Source organism: Strongylocentrotus purpuratus, unplaced genomic scaffold, assembly GCF_000002235.5.
Source record: "Strongylocentrotus purpuratus isolate Spur 01 unplaced genomic scaffold, Spur_5.0 spur5_contig_823, whole genome shotgun sequence".
Taxonomy (NCBI): Eukaryota; Metazoa; Echinodermata; class Echinoidea; order Camarodonta; family Strongylocentrotidae; genus Strongylocentrotus; species Strongylocentrotus purpuratus.
Genome location: NW_022145528.1, coordinates 943,976 through 963,863, shown reverse-complemented (window position 1 = coordinate 963,863; position 19,888 = coordinate 943,976). Strand labels below are relative to the sequence as shown.

At 38.1% G+C, this 19,888-nt stretch overlaps 2 protein-coding genes and 1 pseudogene across 5 annotated transcripts in view; 2 read left to right on the top strand and 1 right to left on the bottom strand.

Annotated features, from left to right (window-relative positions):
* The first annotated feature begins 234 nt into the window (after window positions 1-234).
* LOC590548 (rRNA-processing protein UTP23 homolog) lies at window positions 235-3,249 on the top strand. Its single transcript, XM_011682665.2, has 3 exons — window positions 235-408; window positions 1,572-1,760; window positions 2,359-3,249. Exons 1-3 carry the CDS (start codon window positions 235-237, stop codon window positions 2,761-2,763), a joined length of 768 nt encoding a protein of 255 aa, XP_011680967.1. The 3' UTR covers window positions 2,764-3,249.
* A 3,371-nt stretch (window positions 3,250-6,620) lies between these two features.
* LOC586263 lies at window positions 6,621-8,475 on the top strand (annotated as a pseudogene).
* Window positions 8,476-17,433: 8,958 nt separating this feature from the next.
* The window catches only part of LOC591623 (laminin subunit alpha), a 102,398-nt gene continuing 99,943 nt past the window's right edge, over window positions 17,434-19,888 (bottom strand). For all 4 annotated transcript variants that reach the window (XM_030982139.1, XM_030982145.1, XM_030982152.1 and 1 more), the window contains one exon: window positions 17,434-19,513. In XM_030982139.1, the coding sequence (XP_030837999.1) occupies window positions 19,365-19,513 (149 nt within the window). In that variant the 3' untranslated portion in view covers window positions 17,434-19,364. The remainder of the gene's footprint in view (window positions 19,514-19,888) is intronic.

Here is a 19,888-nt window from a genome sequence, read left to right as displayed (position 1 = left end):
GATTTACATTTAATATTCATGTTAAATCGCTGAAATTGTAAAGCTGAGTGAGTCGATCGGTTACACAAAATGGTTTCATGGTAATAGTTTCATTCTCTTTCTTCTCTACTCAATATTGATAGTCAAATATAATAGTATTTTGTTTTTTATTTGAATGCAGGTGCCAAGATTCATCTTTGACTTGAGCTGAACTGATCTTTAAGGAATCGTCTTCCGGCAAACAAGGCAGGCACCATGAAGGTGAAGAGGTACAAACACGCCCGCAAGTACCTGGGCTTCTACAAGCACAACTTCAACTTCCGAGAGCCTCACCAGGTCCTCATAGATGGAACCTTCACGCACATGGCTCTCCAAAACAAGATTAACATCAAGGAACAGCTGCCTAAATATTTAGGAGGTGAAGTGCAGGTAAGACCAATTTTGTCTTAAGCCAGACTATCCTACTTGTAGCTACTCGCTCCCTCTATATAGCAAACAATGCCTAATCGGTGACCATTGGTCCCCCATGATCCTCTTTTTCTTATGTTAATTTAGAGCTGATTTGATGAGATAAACACCTGTCAGTGACCTTGCAGGGAGGTCTAATCCCCCTGGCCAAACTAGTGCAGACAGGCTTTAAGTTAGAATCTGACATTTTTTGGCTCTTTTAAAAGATTTTCATAGAATCGTGATGTCCTTCAAAATTTACATAAAATATAAAGCATTTGTATGTGTTTATCATTTGACCTCAGCCTCAGTTTCTGTCTCCCTTCTCTCTCTCTCGCGCGTTCTTCTTTCATAACTTGCTCTCATCATTCTTTCATGTAGTCATATCTTGTTTCTCTTTGTTGTTTCATTCTCTGTCTTGTCATACATTTTGTTCTTGCTACAAATCAGGAGTTACCTACATCTGTGTGTGAAAACTCTGTAACTTGTTCCTCTAAAGGCCTCTATTATCAAGCACAGATACATACATTGTTCATTATAATGCAGTATATATATAATTCCACCTTTATTAATTGTAGTGTTCAATCCTGAAGTGCTAAATATTCAAACTCTAAATCTACTTCCATTAACATAAAGGTATTACAACGTTTTGGGAAATTTTGAAAATTGGGTGGATAGTGATTCTTTACACTTTTGATATATTTGGATGCCCCTGGCCTGTGGATGTATTATAAGCACTAAAAAATTTAGCCCCTAAAACACTTCTGCTTTCGAGAAAAATTGAATATAAAAATTTACAGGTGCTCCTGGTAAGTTTTGATAAATTTCAAATAGCGCTAACGGCCGTACAATTGTAGCTGCGACCGTGAAAATCTCATAAGATGTAGTTGTGATATATAAACGGGAATATCTAATCGGTCAATTTTAGTCAAGAAACATTGTTTTATAGCTTAATTAATATCTTGACCTTGAGATGAGAGGGAGCTATACAACATAAAGAGTTTCTTATTTAGGCTACATTGACTCGATTTCAACCGCGACAACAGTCACTGAAAATTGTAGGATCCCATATGCTTTCAATATGTTCATTTGAACCAAATTCATGACCCCATACCAAAACTTTGTATTACCTTTAATCCATTTAGTTAATAACGACAAACTGCATCCTGAAGGAGGCTGAATCCTTAGGCAAGGCGGTGTACGGAGCTTACATCATCCTCAAGAGGTACCAGGTGAGAAGATGCGGCCACAAGGACAGTCCAGTCTCCGCCCATAAGTGTGTGATGAGCATGTTGGCAGACTCGAACAAGAACCACTACTTTGTTGCTACACAGGTCAGTATTTTTGTTAAATAAATTCAGTGATATTGCATTGTATAACTTACAGTACCCTATTTTGTAGTAGCTGAATTCTTTATGCATCCCCCCCCCCCCCCCCCCCCCTCTTTAAAAAAAAAAATTGAATTGTTTCTGATTTTCATAATACGGGTAGCTTGTTAAGATGAAGATGGTTTGAGATTTTTTGTTACAACCGAAAATTTAATTTCAAAATTGTTTGTGAAAAAACTAGAAAACATGGATTATTTAAATACATGTATCTTCCTGGTTTGTAATTGTTTGCAAAATGAGGAAATACCTCTTTGCCATTTCCAAACTTGTTTGGTTCTTCTTCAAGATGATCTGCCTCCTTCACTGCTGAAGATTCTTGCAGATGTATAAGTGCATGTGTGTGCTGATATAGGGATTCATTCATTCATTCAATTCATTAAAATGGTTTATTTTCAAATAAAACTTTAATCTTGAAATTTTCATTCATGCATAAGCATTTCCTTTTTTGTACTGAGCAATTGACTCATGAAGCAATGATACCTGGAAAAACATGTCTTTGCAGGTATCAATTGAATCTTTTTGTTTTATTTTCTTTTATGTACAGGATCCAGATCTGAGTGCATCGGTCAACGGAACCCCCGGAGCTCCACTTCTGTACCTCCATTTCAGCGCAATAGTCCTAGAGAAACCCTCGGTGACCTCTACTGCAGCCGCCTCCTCAATGACGTCTAAGAAAATTAACCCTTCCGAGTTCGAGAAGAGCGCTTTGAAAAAACTCGAAGGGGAGGGTGGGAAGGATAACGAAAAGAAGAAGAGAAAGAAGCGGAGAGGACCCAAGCAGCCGAACCCGCTCTCGGTGAAGAAGAAGAAGAAGAAGAAGAGTACTGAGCAGTCATCAGCTGTGACAAAAGAGACAGAAGGAAAGAAAAAGAGGAGAAAGAGGAAGAGGGTGAAGATATCATCGCATGTGAATGGGCAAAGTGAAGCCCAGCAAGACTCTGTGTCATGACACGCTCACTCGCAGTGAAAAAGAGAGAGTACAGAAGGATGTCTGATTCAAGACGAAAGAAGGAAAGAAGAAAAGGCGGAGGAAGAGAGTGGAGATGGCGTCTTTTGTGAAGGAGCAAATTCAAGGTCACCAAGCATTCACCTAGCGACATAATCACTCTTCACACCAATGAAAAGAAGGGTACTTCAGTATTGTCGGATGTTACTCTACAGAAAGACAGATGGAAAGATCAAAACAAAGAGGAAAAAAGATGGCGTCTGCTGTGAAGGAGCAAATTCTTGCTCACCAAGCCTCTGTGTAGCGAAACAATCACTCAGTGAAAATAGGAAGTATAAAGAGAGATCCTCAGCTGTTCGTGTTTACTGGTAGAAAGGTCATTCCATGTATGTCAAATCACTCGCGGAGCTGCCAACTAGTACGGATTTCCCGTAATTGGTATGGAAATTAACGATCATTAGGGCAGTAAGGAATGTTGTCTAAAATTACGGATTTTAAAACAAAAACAAATTTATTTATTTAATCCGTAATTTTAAACATGATTTATCGTAGCGAGTGCTGTGCGGTATGGCGGCAGTCCAACACTTGATGAAAAAGGCAGAAAAGTATCAAGTATTCTCTTAATAGAAGCCAATTTTTCATGAAAAACTGATGTGTTGTGATGACCTGAAAATCAATATTTAGCAACTGTGTTCGAGTAAAATCACCAAAAATTTCAGATAATCATGCGCGTATGCGTCCACACAATGTTGGCATGCCGTTTATTAAAGATTTATAGCGCCGCATAAGAAATTACTGATTTATTCCCCAAATTACTGATTTTGAGCCTTGTAATTACTGATTTTCTGTTCTGGAGGTTGGCAGCTCTGCACTCACCATGCTCTATTACTTTGAAATTTGGATTCATGGATAGTTCAAGTTAAAAAAAATCCAAATTTTAATGTTTTAACTCCATCTACCAGTGGTTCCCTTACTACGGCATACCCCTTTATTCTTACATGGCCCTTAATGTTATTAGGATATGATTACTTGTTTCTGCTGGATATAATGAAGAGAATGTTTGTACTTACGCATTAGTTTATTCATCATATGTTTCCAATTGAAAAATATTGAAGTCATATTTTTATGTCAATAAAGAGATGAATGTGAAATTGAATACTTGGATGGTTTTGTGTGTATTCCTTAAATGGAGATCTATTTTACATATATTTCGCAATGTATAGGATGTAGTATGCATGTGTCTGATACTAGATTAGCATGAACTTGTCTTTCTATTGCAGTCAAACCTGTCCTACTGGCCACCTGTCTATAAAGGTCAGTAGGTCACCTGTCTATACTGGCCATGTATTTTGTCTCCCCCAAGAAAGAAATGGGTGCATAAAACCTGTCTATACTGGCCATGTATTTTGTCTCCCCCAAGAAAGAAATGGGTGCATAAAACCTGTCTATAGTGGCCATGTATTTTGTCTCCCCCAAGAAAGAAATGTGCGTCATAAAACCTGTCTATACTTGCCGTGTATTTTGTCTCCCCCAAGAAAGAAATGTGCGTCATAAAACCTGTCTATACTGGCCATGTATTTTGTCTCCCCCAAGGAAGAAATGTGCGTCATAAAACCTGTCTATACTGGCCATGTATTTTGTCTCCCCCAAGAAAGAAATCTGCGTCGTAGAACCTGTCTAGAAAGACCACCTGTCTACCATGGCTACTCTTTGATTGTCCCTTGGGTGGCCTTTATAGACAGGTTTGACTGCACTACTTGTACTACTACTTGCGCCCTCTATATAGCAGACAATGCCTAATTGGTGACCATTGGTCCCCCATGATCCACTTTTTCTTAGGTTAATCAAGAGCTGATTTGATGAGATAAACACCTGTCGGTGACCATGCAGGGAGGTCTAATCCCTCCTGGCCAAAGTAGTGCAGAGGGGCTTTAAAAGACAGGTTTGACTGTACAAGTATATAATATGTATCTGATAGAGGGTTGTGGGTGTGTGTTGTAGACGTGAAAGTAGGTGATGGAGATTGATACATCTAGAGAAAAAGACGTGTATATTTTACATTTCTGTCCAGTGCGTGATTGTGTTTTTTTAATATGGCTACTTTGTGGCTTTTATTTTTGTAGAGTTTGAAAAATGAGGACTGTCTTGGAGAAATTTGTTATTGGAGGAAAATGTACCCGGGGAGGGGGGGGGGGGTACTCACATCTTAGGACATATGGGGTGTGCCACTCTAATGGGTCACTTTTTTACCAAAAACATGGGTTCCACTTTTAACAAAAAAAACATTAAAAATGGGTCATTTTTTTCAAATGTGCAAAAATTTTCGGGTAATAATGGGTATGGGTTTCGAGGTTTGAGCAGCACACCCCCGTCCAAACCAATTCTGAGAAGCCCCCCCCCCCCCCTACTTGAAAGTAGAAGTGTATTAAGGGCTAAATTTTCTAGTGCTTATAATACATCCACAGGGGCATTCAAATATATAAAAATTGTAAAGAATCACTATCCACCCAATTTTCAAAATTTCCCAAAACTTTGTATTACCTTTAAGTGAAATGTGAGAAACCTATTTAAAAGCAATGCTTGTTTATTATAGGTTCCTTGAAAAAACAATTATTGCCTTCTAGTTGAGTTTTCTAGTTTACCCTTCTCCCTATAGTTGGTGCTCTTCTAAAAGAAGCGAAACCCCAAACGAAGTGAATGTCGGACGAGGGTCTTCACACTATGAACATATGACGGACAAAGAAAGAGGACAAAATATACAGTTCCTCATTTTACCCTCAACAATTGCTGTGGTAGACAAAGGAACATCCCTTCACACCTATTATGTAAAAATAAGTAGAACAGGTAAATATGCATGTGACACCTGTTCTACACATTTTTACATAATAGCAGTGAAGGGATGTTCCTTTGTCTACCACAGCAATTGTTGAGGGTAAAATTAATGAGGAACTGTATATTTTGTCCGCTTTCTTTGTCCGTCATATTCATAGTCTCATTTGTTTTCATTCCACCATTTTTACACCCCCCCCCCCCCCCATCTAGGGCGGATTATATCACGGTGTTAAGAATTTAATTGGTCATATTCTGGACTAGACTGGGATTTGAACCCATAACCCGAGGACTGATAATCCAGTGAGTGAACCACTATACCATGACACCTCCACGAGTTGGTCGTGGATGTAAATCTCGGATGATCAGGGCAACGTTTACAAAATGAAATGTTTAAAAAGATAAGTCCCTAAAGGGTAGATAAATTGATATTTATTAGGCTCTACAGGTGATACGTATACGTCCTGATAAATATGTATTACAGTACGTAGGTATAAGCCTATAGATACTTAAAAAGTTCTTAAAAGAGGAAAGGGCGACCACAATATATAACAGAAATATATATATATATATATATATATATATATATATATATATATATATATATATATATAGAAAACTATTATTGAACGGAAATCAACGTGACCTGAAAACATCCTTTAGCCCCGTTCGGCCCTTGTCTAAGTCCACGAATATTTGTTTGCTATACCCAACTACAAATAGATGAATAGATATTTCGGGTTAGTTTTATAGGTCATTGTCTATGATATTTCTGTCGAAGTAGAGTTGTCATCGTATATTGAAGCAATTAAATATTCGTTGAAACAATCTGTATGCTTTTCGAATTATGGAAGAAACAGAAATTGACCATCGGGCGATTAAAGTTCAATCATTGTTATTACTGGCCGAGAGTTATAAAATGTGCCAACAATACAAAAATATATATACACAAATTGTGTGGTGTACGTACGTGTTGATTCCAAATTCTGAACTCTTGCACGCAGAACATTGTATTTGCGGCACAAGTGCAGAAGGTGTTTGGCGACATGGAGAACCAACGCGTAACTGTAGAGGAGGTTGATCAGGAAGCTGATGACCAGGTTGATCCCGAGAATGATCACGGAGGTGAAGTAAAGCTTGAGCGCAGGCTTAGTCTCTTGGATGGTATCATGATCAACGTCGGAGTCATGATTGGATCGGGAATCTTCATCTCGCCTAAGGGTGTCTTGGCCAGTGTCGAGAGCGTAGGTGCCACCTTGTGTATATGGGTGGCTGGTGGGATCGTTTCGGTCTTCGGTGCCATGTGCTACGCTGAGCTGGGCACGATGATTCCCGCATCGGGAGGCACTTACACCTACGTCCGAGTGATCTTTGGTGACTTCTGGGGTTTCCTCAACTTCTGGGCTTGTACCGTCATCGCGGGACCCATCGCCAATGCCGTTATCGCATTGATGCTCGCCATGTACTGCCTGGAGCCATTTTACTCCGATCCAGAATGTCCCCCACCAATGGTTGCGATCAAACTCTTCGCCATTGCAGCCGTCATGTTCATAATGTTTGTAAATTGCTGGAGCGTGAAGTTATCTTCTCTTCTGCAGAATGCCACATCACTGTCCAAACTTGTCGCTCTCGGCGTCATCATCATCACCGGCATGGTCAAACTGGGAATGGGAAACACTAAACATTTCCAAGAACCTTTTACATATACTAATATTAAAGGACTGGGGACGGGGTTTTATGCGTGTCTCTTCTCTTACTCTGGCTGGCAAAGCTTGAACATCGTTATTGAAGAACTAAAGAACCCATCCAGGAATCTTCCAATCGCAGTCATAGCCGCTACGACATTGGCGACTGTTGTGAATACCCTGACCAATGTGGCGTACTTCTCAGTGCTGTCCTCTGTGGAGCTATTAAACTCTGAAGCCGTTGCAGTCAGTTTCGCCGAGCAGGCGTTGGGGAGATTCTCTGTCATCATCCCTATCTCAGTTGTCTTGTCCTGCATTGGGTCTCTCAACGGGTGCATCCTGGGGGGTTCAAGGCAGTTCTTGGCGGGAGCCAGAGAGGGCCATCTTCCACGATTCCTAGCCATGGTTGGCATACGGCACAAGACACCAATTCCTTGCGTCATCGTTGCGTCACTCCTGTCAGCCTGTCTGTGCTTCGTTGACAGCGTTTTTACCCTGATCAATCTATTCAGCTTCGTCAACTTCCTCTTTTATGGATTATTAGCAGTTGGTCTCCTGTACTTGCGAATCAAAGAACCTGATCGACCAAGACCTTTTAAAGTCAACTTTATCATTCCTGTAATTTTCGCGCTGGTGTGCACGTTTCTTACGATTTTTGCTTTCTTAGGGGCGCCTGTGGATTCGATCATTGGCGTAGCCATCCTCTTGAGTGGAATACCCATTTACTTTATCAGGGCCCGATTCAACACACAAGTAACATGGAGGATGAAGCTTTACAGACATAACTTTGTTTTCTTCCAAAAATTAACGTTTGTCACCCCTGAAAGTCATCACGATGCGTGATGAATGACCATAGCGTATGAGCTAGCGTCAGTTCGATTGCGCTATTAGGCCTATACACATGCGCCAATCGAACAAGTGAGAACAAACGGCCAGTAATTTAACACAACGTTTAAAGTTGTTTATTTTTCATTCACTTTCAAAACTGGTGACGATTTTACTTTCATACGGTGCGTCAAAGATTGCGTCATTCGTTGACACACTCATGCGTCAACAAAATGGCGCCTCATGTGCAACGGGTCTAGGGCGGTTTATCATCTTTTGAATAAGTGTCCAGAGAATTTTCAATTCAGAATAAAGAATATTAGAGACATTTTAATTACTTTGAGGTATTTTGTTGACTTGAAAATAACTTGAAATAAAATACTCTTGCTTATTACAATTGGATTTGTCCACTTTTGCATTTGTTATGATACAGGCTAATTGGCTTGCATGAAGGTTTACCTGTAATGGATTTTCGTCTTTTTCGATTGTTTTAATGCATTGTCAACAAAATCAATCAAAAAAATTATTGATTAGATATTAGTGATTCTTTTTATCTATCACTGCTTCCATTCTTCTGTATCCGATATCACCTTAACGACTAACGTTGAATCGGTCACCATATAGGATCCAGGGGCCCGATTTTAGAGGGGGCACGTACGCCCCTCCATCTCTGTGAAACCACTGCTAGCATATCTTAGTGCTCATCGAATATAAATAAACAGAAGAAAATGTGCCCCCTACCAATGCTGTTTGTTCTCCGGCAGATGATTTAGCCCGCTCCCCCGACATCTGAAAATAAGAGAACTTTTTTTTTTCTCACTATATTATTTTCTTTTGCTCGTTAAAAAATGTCTATACTTATGATTGTCAAAATATGTCAGACTTGCCTCCCCTCCCCGGTCTCCCGAAAATCCTGAATCCGCCACTGCACTCTGTATTGTTCAAACAGGCGGATTATCATTCCAAATGCATCTTTCAGTTGATTAAACAATCGATACCAGATCGTAACCAACCTTGATTATATTATATATATTATCAACTTCGCATCCGTCATTAGTATATTGCAAAATTTCATCTTAGTAACACATCATCCCCGCTCTCATGATGAAGTACTTAGTGTTTATCTGTGGAGTATTCCTTTGCCTTTATAACGCAGTTTTAACGATGGGTAAGTTAAAACAAAATTATTAATCTCGGGTGTAATGATGATAGAATGATGATGAGGAGGAGGATGAAGACGATGAAGGTGATGATTATATGAGAAGCAGGATGACAATGATGAGTAGGGTGATGGTGGAGATAAAGATAATGATGATGATGATGATGATAAAGATAATAATGATGAAGATGATGAAGATGATGATGGTGATGATGATGATGGTGATGATGAAGATGATGAAGATGATGATGGTGATGATGAAGATGATGATGGTGATGATGAAGATGATGAAGATGATGATGGTGATGATGAAGATAATGATGGTGATGATGAAGATGATGATGATTATGATGAAGATGATGAAGATGATGACGGTGATGATGAAGATGATAATGTTGATGATGAAGATGATGAAGATGATGATGGTGATGATGAAGATGATAATGTTGATGATGAAGATGATGATGATGATGATGAAGATGATGAAGATGATGATGGTGATGATGAAGATGATGATGATTATGATGATGATGAAGTTGGTGATGAAGATGATGATGATGAAGATGATGACGATGAAGATCCCGATGAGGATGAGGGGGAGGAGGACAAGAATAATGATTAGGATGATGATGGAATTGATGACAATGTTGTTGATTATGATGATGCCTGTAGATGATGAAGATGATGATATAAGTGTTTTTTAGTGGAAACGAAGATGACTATGATATTGATAATGAGGAGGACCGTCGACAACGATGAGGATGATGAGGATTGTGATAATGGTAATGGAGATATTGAGGATTTTAGTGAAATGATTATCATTGTCAGTGGCGGATCCAGGGGCCGGATCGCTCGCCCGCCCTCCTTTTGGTGGCCTACAAAAAGAGGGGAAAGGGGGAAAGAGAGAGAGAGCGAAGGAAGAAAAAGATGATAAGAAACAGAAAATTAATCAAAGGAGAAGAAGAAAGGGAGAACAAAAAAAGGAAAAAAAAATATCGCCAACCCGAAATAATAGGGGATGTGTCAATTACAATATGAAAATTACAATTTCTACCTTGGATGTTTTTAATGTAAGAAAGTTATAATGAAGCGGATGAGGAGTATGATGAAGATGCTAATGAGGAGGTGGATGAGGATGGAAAGAATCTTCAGAACTGGGAAGAGGAGGATTTTGCTGAAAGAAATAGGTTGCCCCTTGTTTCTTTAACATTTCAAATCATGATCTTAAAAAAAATAGGAACAACCTCGGGCAATGCTTCATCATGTGCTTTGGAGAAACTGACATCGAGACACTGCGACGTCGTGATGCAGCCAGAAGGTAGCGAGGTCGTCCAGGGAGCCAGCGTCCGTCTGGTTGAGCAAGAAATACCCGTCTCAGATGCCATACCAACCTGTGGACGAGCAATGAAAAGACGACAGTACAAAGTCTGCGCCTTTAACCTTGAGTATACATGTACATGAAAAAGCAAAGTTATCACAATATAGGAACTACATGTAATTTGTAAAATAATCCTCTGGCAATTTCAGTAGCCAAGTGTGTTACCTATTGAAATGTTCAAAAATGACAATGAGATATTATTCGTACAAAATATAAAATAATTGCGATCGTTTTAGTTGAATATTTATAACGCAGGCAATATCTTCTTTTAAAAAATATTTAAAAAATTAGGGAGTAATAGATTTAGATTGGTATACAACCTACTGGGTATCATTCTTATCCAATCGGGTAAAACAGAACACAATGAAGCAAAATGATATATTTGACCATTGACCGGTCCAAACGACCATGGGAGCAACAACATGACATGATATAGTACAAAAATATGTAAACTATGGATCTAGAGGCTTGTATTCATTCTCGTATAGGCCCAAGGAAGGGTTACGGGGGAAGGGCGTTGACCCCTATTATTTGCGAAACATGCCTCCCCCCTCCCCCAGCAAAAAAGGACAAGAAATATTTGCTTCGCAACGGTCAGATATTCCGGGCTTACATATCGGGGACATATCGCCGTCCCTCTGAATAGGCCTACAGCCCTTTGGCAAGGCATTTGCCACTCCATACCCTGGAGAAAAAATTGGGACCTGGTAGGATGACGAAAGCATTCATGTTTGTAATTACAGCATGAATATAGTGTCCAGGTTCTAAATCTTGCGAGAGAGCGAAAATCTGACGCTCCATGTTAGAGATTATATTCCGCTATCAAAATACACTGAATGAAATATCAAAATTACATATTCGGTCTGATGTGAACAACCAAATACCTCAATACTTGAATATGTGATGATTGCCCGAGTATAGGTATTTTAAAAATGGTGGGGTTGGGGCAGTACTCTCCCCCCCCCCCTTGCCACTTCAAAGCACCAACGCCTCGTAATCATAAGAAATCTAACTTTATCTAGTAAATATATTTTTACTTTGCTAATATACAATTCAATGATGGCAATGTTTATATGGTTATGTGGTTATACGGCTGTTTGTATAGGAACCATTGGCATTTATTTTCGTGTTTTCATGTTGACAGCATGCGTCTCGAATCCGTGCTTGAACGAGGGTTCATGCTTGGGAAATCTCACATCATTCAAATGCATCTGTCGCGATGGTTACAAGGGAGGTCGTTGTGGAGCGATTGGTAGGTTCATTTCAAAAAAATTCTTGCGGTTCAGGGGCGGTTCTATTAAGTACCCCTTTTTATTTTTGATAATCTAGCGATTTTTTTAAAAAAAAAATTTTTAATTTTTTTTTTTTAAAATTTTTTATTTTTATTTATTTATTTATTTTATTTTTATTTTATTTTATTTTTATTTATTTATTTTTTTTTTTGGGGGGGGGGGGGTGTTGTATATTTTTGGGTTTGTATGTGCATGTCAGAATACTTGTGGGGTTGTTTATTTGTGGGTTTTCATGTGCATGCCAAAATACTTGTGGGAGGGGGGTTATTTCGTAGTTGGTTAACTCCCCCCCCCCCCCCACCTTTTTGTATAGCTTGTCAGACTTTGGGAGCATTGTAAATACCCCTCCCCCTGTTTTTACAAAGTCGTGGAGTCACCCCTTCACTTCTACGACAAAAAGGCAAAAAAAAGGATAAAAATGGATGAACAAAATTGAAATCAATAGTTTTCTATAAAGAAAGCTTGAGATTATAATATGAAAGAAAGAATTGTTTATTGTATAGGCATTGATTTTCATTTTGAAATCCCTATTGTGTTATGCGGCCTGAAAGCTTTTGATTTCCATGTAACAGAGAAAAAAGACAGTAGCCCTACGGATGTTGATTCTCTTGTTGCTAAGCAACAGAGTATAGTATCAATGCTCAGGATGATATGCCTCTATTGTCCCCGTCAGATATTAAATCAATTCGTTTGCAATCGTTCGACAATATCATATTTCATCTACCCTATCCTACGTGATTGCAAAGAATTGATTTAAATTATTCGAGCAAAAAAGAAGAAATAAATAAATAAATAACTAAAGTATCCATTGTCATCATGAAGGATGAAGGAAGTTGATACATGATTTCCCTAGGTTATGTAGTTCAGTTGAATGTTCAAGTTCTTTTGTATATTTATATATAACTCACTTGGTTGGTAAGTCGAAAAAATGAAGGATCGGTTTAAGGATTTTAAATTAAATTCAGTACTCTTTTATTTGTTTGTCTTTCATCAAATTCGGTGCCATTAAGATCTGTTTGTGCCATTTCAATATGATATGAAAATAAATACAGTGCCCTATCAATCCTTGGTCTGCTGTTCAGTTTTTCCCCCATTAAAATCGACCTGTTCCTCTCTATCATGATTGTATGAATTTTCTAATCTAAAAGGGTGCAGGGGAAGGTTTAAAAAAAGTTGATTACTGTTTGCGCTTTCTATTTATTTATTTGTCTTATTTATTCATTTATTATCGTTACTTCGTTACTATTTGATTGTATTATATCGGCACACATGGTGGTGTTATGTATCGCACTGGTTTATTTTATATCGGTTATTTCATTCTTTCTTTCATTAAACATCGGGAACAAAATATATAAAAGTTGATAAAACAAAATCGCAAGTGAAATGGAAGTTGTTTAAATAAACCCTGTTAAAGCATAACAAAAATTAAGCCACATAATTGTAATTTCATACATTTTTAATAAGTACAATTATATACGGAAACGAGAGAGGAAACTAAGTAGAGAAAATTAAAGCAGAGAAGAGAAGAAGAAGAAAAAATCATTTCACGATTTGCCATTGTATGTCTTTTGTTATACTATAATTTTCTTTTAACCGCGTTGTATAACTCTGTTAATTCATTGTGTGTTTATTTTGTAATATCTAAACAAGATGAAGTGCTACCTCCGTGCGCGAGTAATCCGTGTGAACGCGGCAGGTGTGTAGAAACCATTGGTGAAATTATTGAGGGGTCCGGTGATGGTGCAGTTGAACCCTCCTACAAGTGCAAGTGTAAACACGGTTACACCGGCAAGCAATGTCATATCAGTGAGTTTATTACATAATTAAGATGAAATTTAATTAAAGATGCCATTGTGTTTGAGGGAATATGCTATTAGTCATAAATTCAGTGAGGGGGAAGATGATAAGAAAAATTACCTGCGCTCTAATATAAGTGACAATTATTTACGCGTAAAAATATATTATTACCCTTATCAGACATCTGAGCTGGTCATTTACAAAACCGTATTGCCCTAGTTTTCACTAGCAGTGGGAACGGAGGGGTATATTCTTTGTATTTTCCTTGGTCTCCCTGCGCGTATTGACTTTGCGTGTAGAGACGAGTGAAAATATACCTTGGTATTTTATATTTTCCACGGTCTCCGCGCCGTATTTTGTCATTTTCATTGCGCATCTATTATGCGTACGAGAACCTGCATGCGCACTTTGCGCGCACTCTATTGTGACGTAATAATCACACCAAATGCACACTGTTTGCAGTGTATCGAAAATTTTGTCAAGCACTGGATGCACAGTGCTGGTTTGACAAAGTTTGTTCAGTTCTTGAGATTGTCATGGTGGATTTCTGTATTTGCTCTAGATGTCTGATTTGGATAACAATAAAAATATTGACTGGCTTTACTTTCGGGGGATATCAGAAATATTGACCGCGCTAAGACCATATTGCCCTCGTCTTTCGACTCGGGGCAATATGATCTGAGCTTGGTCAATATATCTGATATACCCCTCAAGGCCAGTCAATATTATATAAATATACCCCTCTCGATATCTCTCTCTCTCTCCCTCTCTCTCTCTCTCTCTCTCTCTCCACCCCCACACCCCTCCTCTCTCACACACGCACACACACACACACACCGCACACACTCTCTCCCTTTCCCTCCCTTTTCCTCTCCCTTTTCTCGTTATCTCTCTCTCTCTCTCTCTCTCTCTCGATAAATTATATATCGCCCTTCCTTCTCTCTCTCTCTCTCTCTCTCGCGATGAAATTATATAAACCCCTCTCCCTCTTGTTTTCTTCGACGGCATCGTCTCTCTCGCACATACAGACACGCAGTGATATTTGTTAAAGATATAAGAATTAAGATGTAGAATTGCTGGCATGCATATTCTCATGCTGACACGAAAGTATAAATGTTTATACTTCTAAACGTCGGGTGATATAGATGATGATGATGATTAACTCGACATAATTATTCTGAAATTATAAAGTTCTTATCTCCCTCTCTCTGTCTCTGTCTGTTTCTCTCTTCTTCTTCTTCTTCTTCTTTTTATTCTTCCTCGGTTTCTTCTTCTTCTTCTTCTTCTTCTTCTTCTTCTTCTTCTACTTCTTCTTCTTCTACTTCTTCTTCTTCTTCTTCTTCTTCTTCTTCTTCTTCTTCTTCTTCTTCTTCTTCTTCTTCTTCTTCTTCTCCTCCTCCTCCTCCCCATCCTCCTCCTCCTCCTCCTCCTCTTCTTCTTCTTCTTCTTCTTCTTCTTCTTCTTCTTCTTCTTCTTCTTCTTCTTCTTCTTCTCCTTCTTCTCCTTTCTCATCTCTTCTTCCTCTTCTTCTTCTTTTTCTCCTCATTTAAAAAAAAGGTTTATGTCCGGCTGGTTGGTCTCCCTGGGCTTATCATAACTTGCACAATCTCCTGCTGCTCGCCAACCGTACTGGGCAGTGTACATCTATCTTCGATGAAGGAGGTAAAGAATAAACGTCTTTAAAAAACAAATCCATCAATTAAAGTTTAGAAAAGTAATACACATCGAGAGGGAAGGGAGGGGAGTGTTTATGGGTAGACGGTGTCTTTTGATAAAGGAAAAACTTATAACTACAATTCTGTATGATAATATGTTGAGAAATATGAAAATCAAAATTTAAAGAGTATTTACTGACACTCGTATTCTGATCGAAAAAAAGGCAATTTTGTTTCTAGTTTTTTAGTCATGAATAACTGAAGTGCGGTAAATGTTCATATTAAGCCTATGTAATTGTGCTATATTTTAGTCACATGCATACAAAAAATGAAATTGTTAATATTGAATTATGTTGTATTAATGTTCGTTTATCAAATGATAAATAGCTTAATTGTATTTGTATGTTCAGTTCGTATAAGCTACGACTCATCCCCCCCCCCCCCTCCCCGGGCTTTACAGACACACAATTAAAAATTATATAAAAGCTCCTGAAAACAAGTGTTATTACCATGATAACGTGACCTTGTAGGACGTTTCCAATTCTCTATAGTTTACATTATAATTCCATTTTCGTAACAATGCCTTTATGTTTTATCTCTTTAATTCATTAAATTACAAAACACGCTAGAAACCATGATGCGCACGCGATTCTATTTCCTGGACCATCCACAGCCATGGTGGACAAAACTTCTCAAGACATCTGCAGGTAACGGGCTGTATGAACTCAGCACAGGTGTCAACGTGTGGACGGACTGTAATGTCAACGAGACACACAACGCCTGGACATGCGGCGAAGAGCGTAAGAAAACTTTACGGATCTAGAATAGTGTTGGAAGTTCACGATGTATTTATGGTTTTATTGAATTTATATAAACCCTTAAAATCCTGACATTCTTTGTTAAATTGTCATATTGTAGGCCTAACATCGACCAACATATATTTTAAGAAGAATATGTACGGAAAATTCGATATTTGCAAGAATTTAAAGGAAAAAATTACAGATAAAACAAATGAATATAACAATAACTTTACATAAATCCTCGCTTTGTATCCTTGATTGATTGATTGATTGATTTTTATTCGCAAAGCTTCCAACATACGACAATATACAAGAATAACAGATACAAATTAAGTCAGCTTGAACAGGATTTGTTTTGTGTTCTTATTGTATTTATTTATTTGTTGGTTTATGTTTTTTCCCCCTTTCTTGTTGTGGTCGTGCTATAGTTGTGGGAGCCCCTAGCCCTTATGGATCAGCTATGACGTCATTGGGTACCAAGGAGAGACTCAAGCTGGTATGTGATCAGGATATCACCAAAACCGAGGAGCGGCTTTACTGATCCAGCACTCTCACATCCAATGAGCGTCGCAGGGGCATTTTTAATCCGGGCAGGGAATGGGATTTCTTGACTGAGGAGGGTGGGGAGGGGGTGGGGAGGAGGGTGGGGGAGGGGTGGGGGGAGGGTGGGGAGGGGGTGGGGAGGAAGGTGGGGAAGGGTGTGGAGGAGGGTGGTGTAGAACAAATCTCAATAGATGCCGACAAGCAAAATTAAAAATGTGATTTTAACATTTTAAGAATCACTACTCTTTGAAATCTCTGACCACGGTTAACATCAACACCACCATTATCATCATTACTGTCACCACCATCATCACTGTCATCAGCATCATCATCATCATCATCACTGTCATCAACATCATCATCATGACCACCACCACCATCATCATCATCATCACTGTCATCAACATCATCATCATCATCATCACCACGACCACCACCACCATCATCATCATCATCATCATCATCATCACTGTCGCCACCATCATCATCATCACTGTCATCAACATCATCATCATCATCACCACGACCACCACCACCATCATCATCATCATCACCACCATCATCATCACCGTCATCATCATCATTATCAGTCATCATGATCATTATCATCACCACCACTATCATGATCATTACCACCACCACCACCACCACCACCATCATCATCAACATCATCATCATAATGAACAAAATCATACAATTTCACACAGAAATTGGGATCGCATTTATATTTAATCGTCATGAGATAAAAAGTCATACTGCTTGACGAGTTTCATGTATGAATGCAGCCTACAAGGCCACATTAACGGGTTATCTTAATACAAAGTTCTACCTTACAAACTGTTTATGGAGAACTAAAATAGTGAAAAACACTGAATAACAATGAAATATAATTCTGTAAAAATTCTGTCAAAACTGGAGAGGGTAAAGAGATTTTAGTGAGTTGTGAAGCAGATCCCTGGTTAGTATTTTTTTTCATTTTAGGCAGTTGTTCAAAATAAAATTCTAAAAAAGCTCAATTATAAAAAAAGAAAGATTTCCTTTCCTTTGTACCGAATAAATATAATACCACAAAAAAGTAAAAAAGGGATTAGTATGGGTTTCTAAAAGTGAGAATAAGACCTGAGTGGCATGTCTTTTAGCAAGCTCTTTGATGGGTGAGTAGGGAGATAGTTAAATAGTCCATGTAAGTGTGACAGATCTTCTGTTTCACACCCTTTATTTCCTTCAGGGGATGGCCAATTCACTTGCAAGTCTTGGATTTGTTACCTAATATCATGGCATTTCAGCATATCGTCTGTTAAGAGACAAAAGGGCCCTAATTCTATATCAAAGTATTTGAGATAGCGACCTTCTGGCTCTCAGGACCATAGATATTGTCATAGGGAAATTACGTTTAAGACTGAGCTTACAAAGACATGCCACAAGTGTCATATTCTGTAACAAAAGCCAAGGCAAAGATGAGTCACCCTTGTAACTCTTCATCCTAACATAGCACCATTTTGCCTCACTTTTGTAATAATAAAATAGTAAATAAAATACCTTACCAAATACATTATGGCAGTAGTTTTGTTGTCCCGGTGAAAATTACTAAAAATAATTTTAAAAGTTATCTACTGAGTCCTTGGTATAGAAATCTACCCAGCCAGTGGGAAAATTCCTGAAGAAGATATAAAAGATTAACATTCCGAAGTCCTTTATATACTCAAAAAATACATACCATTTACCAAACTCGTAAGTACCGAGTCTTGCCACATGATTATTATCCACAGGAACATTTCTTATAAAAGCTCATATCATATAAAAAGTTCATTTTCAAGGGAATTATAGCTGTAAAAGGTTATTTTTTTTATACCTTACTTTTTAAAATTACAAGACATGATTTTTTTTCTTTACATCACCATTTAAAGGCAGTGAGTGATAATGAGTATAAAAATTGCATAGTATACAAAAGGAGCACCATGGTAGGTTTGCTAAACAGCAATCTACCTTTTCACTTTTACACAGAGGTACAATAAATATAACGTCACATTTTATGATAGCAAATTCAGCACTCAGTATATGTAAGTCTTAGCACCTTGATACGAGTAAGTAGAAAATGTATTTCTTCTTTATACGCTATCTCTCTGCTTGTCTCTTTTCTTTCTCTGAAAATTTTGAGTTGTCTTGAGATTCAACTTTGACATTTTCTTGCACGAGAGATTTACATCAATATGTTCACAAGTCATGTACGATTTGCAAAGTACTTTCAGCAAATGAAACACTGTCTTAAAATACAGAGTGAGCACCATTTCTTGCTTTCCTTAGCTTCTGAACAATGAAACATGTACATCGTCTGTTTATAGTCAGAAGGGTGTAAACCCATACACATAGTTAAAACCCTTCTCGCTCCTAAAAGACAATATCCTATTAATTCATTCACAATCATTAAAAACGCACAATGGTCTTTGTATTAAAATTGAGTATTCTTCACTTTAAAAATTTGATAAAAATTTGATAAAAATTCAGCATTAAAAAATTCATGAGAGAACGGAGGGGAACATCGATTGAACTACTATCAAATGTAAAGATGAATTTTGGTATGTAGTTTAGGAGTAACAAATGCGCATGTGCATTTGGGGCTAGATTGTCATCGTCGGAGCACTCAGTTGGCAGCGCAGGAGCGTGTATCAACGTCGCCTTCGAAGATACCGTCGGCCATGTTGATGAGGTCATCATTGACCATGATGTCACGCATGCAGCCGACGTAGTGAGCGTTGCGCTCGATACCAGGATGGTTGCCTTCCTCGCCATCTGCAGGAGGAAAAAAGAAGTGAAGAATGTCAAAAATAAACTCAAGGGCATTTTCAAAAGTGGATAATTAATTAAGCTTTTACATTATACAATATAAAGCACATAGAGACATATTTTGTATAATGCGCTATAGAAATATAATTCATTTTTGGATGACATCATTGTGATGTTTTCCACATTTCAATTCACTATGGACAAGATTGAAATCAAGATTTTTCAAGAGACTTTGTAATCAAATTTACTGAGGATCTCTTGAAAAAGGTAAAGAAAACAATGATTTCCAAATGTCATATTGAAGAACTTTGCTTGTGTTACATAACACTAATAACCCCTTTAAAAAATATTTGTATTTCAAAGTTTTAATTTCAACTTCAA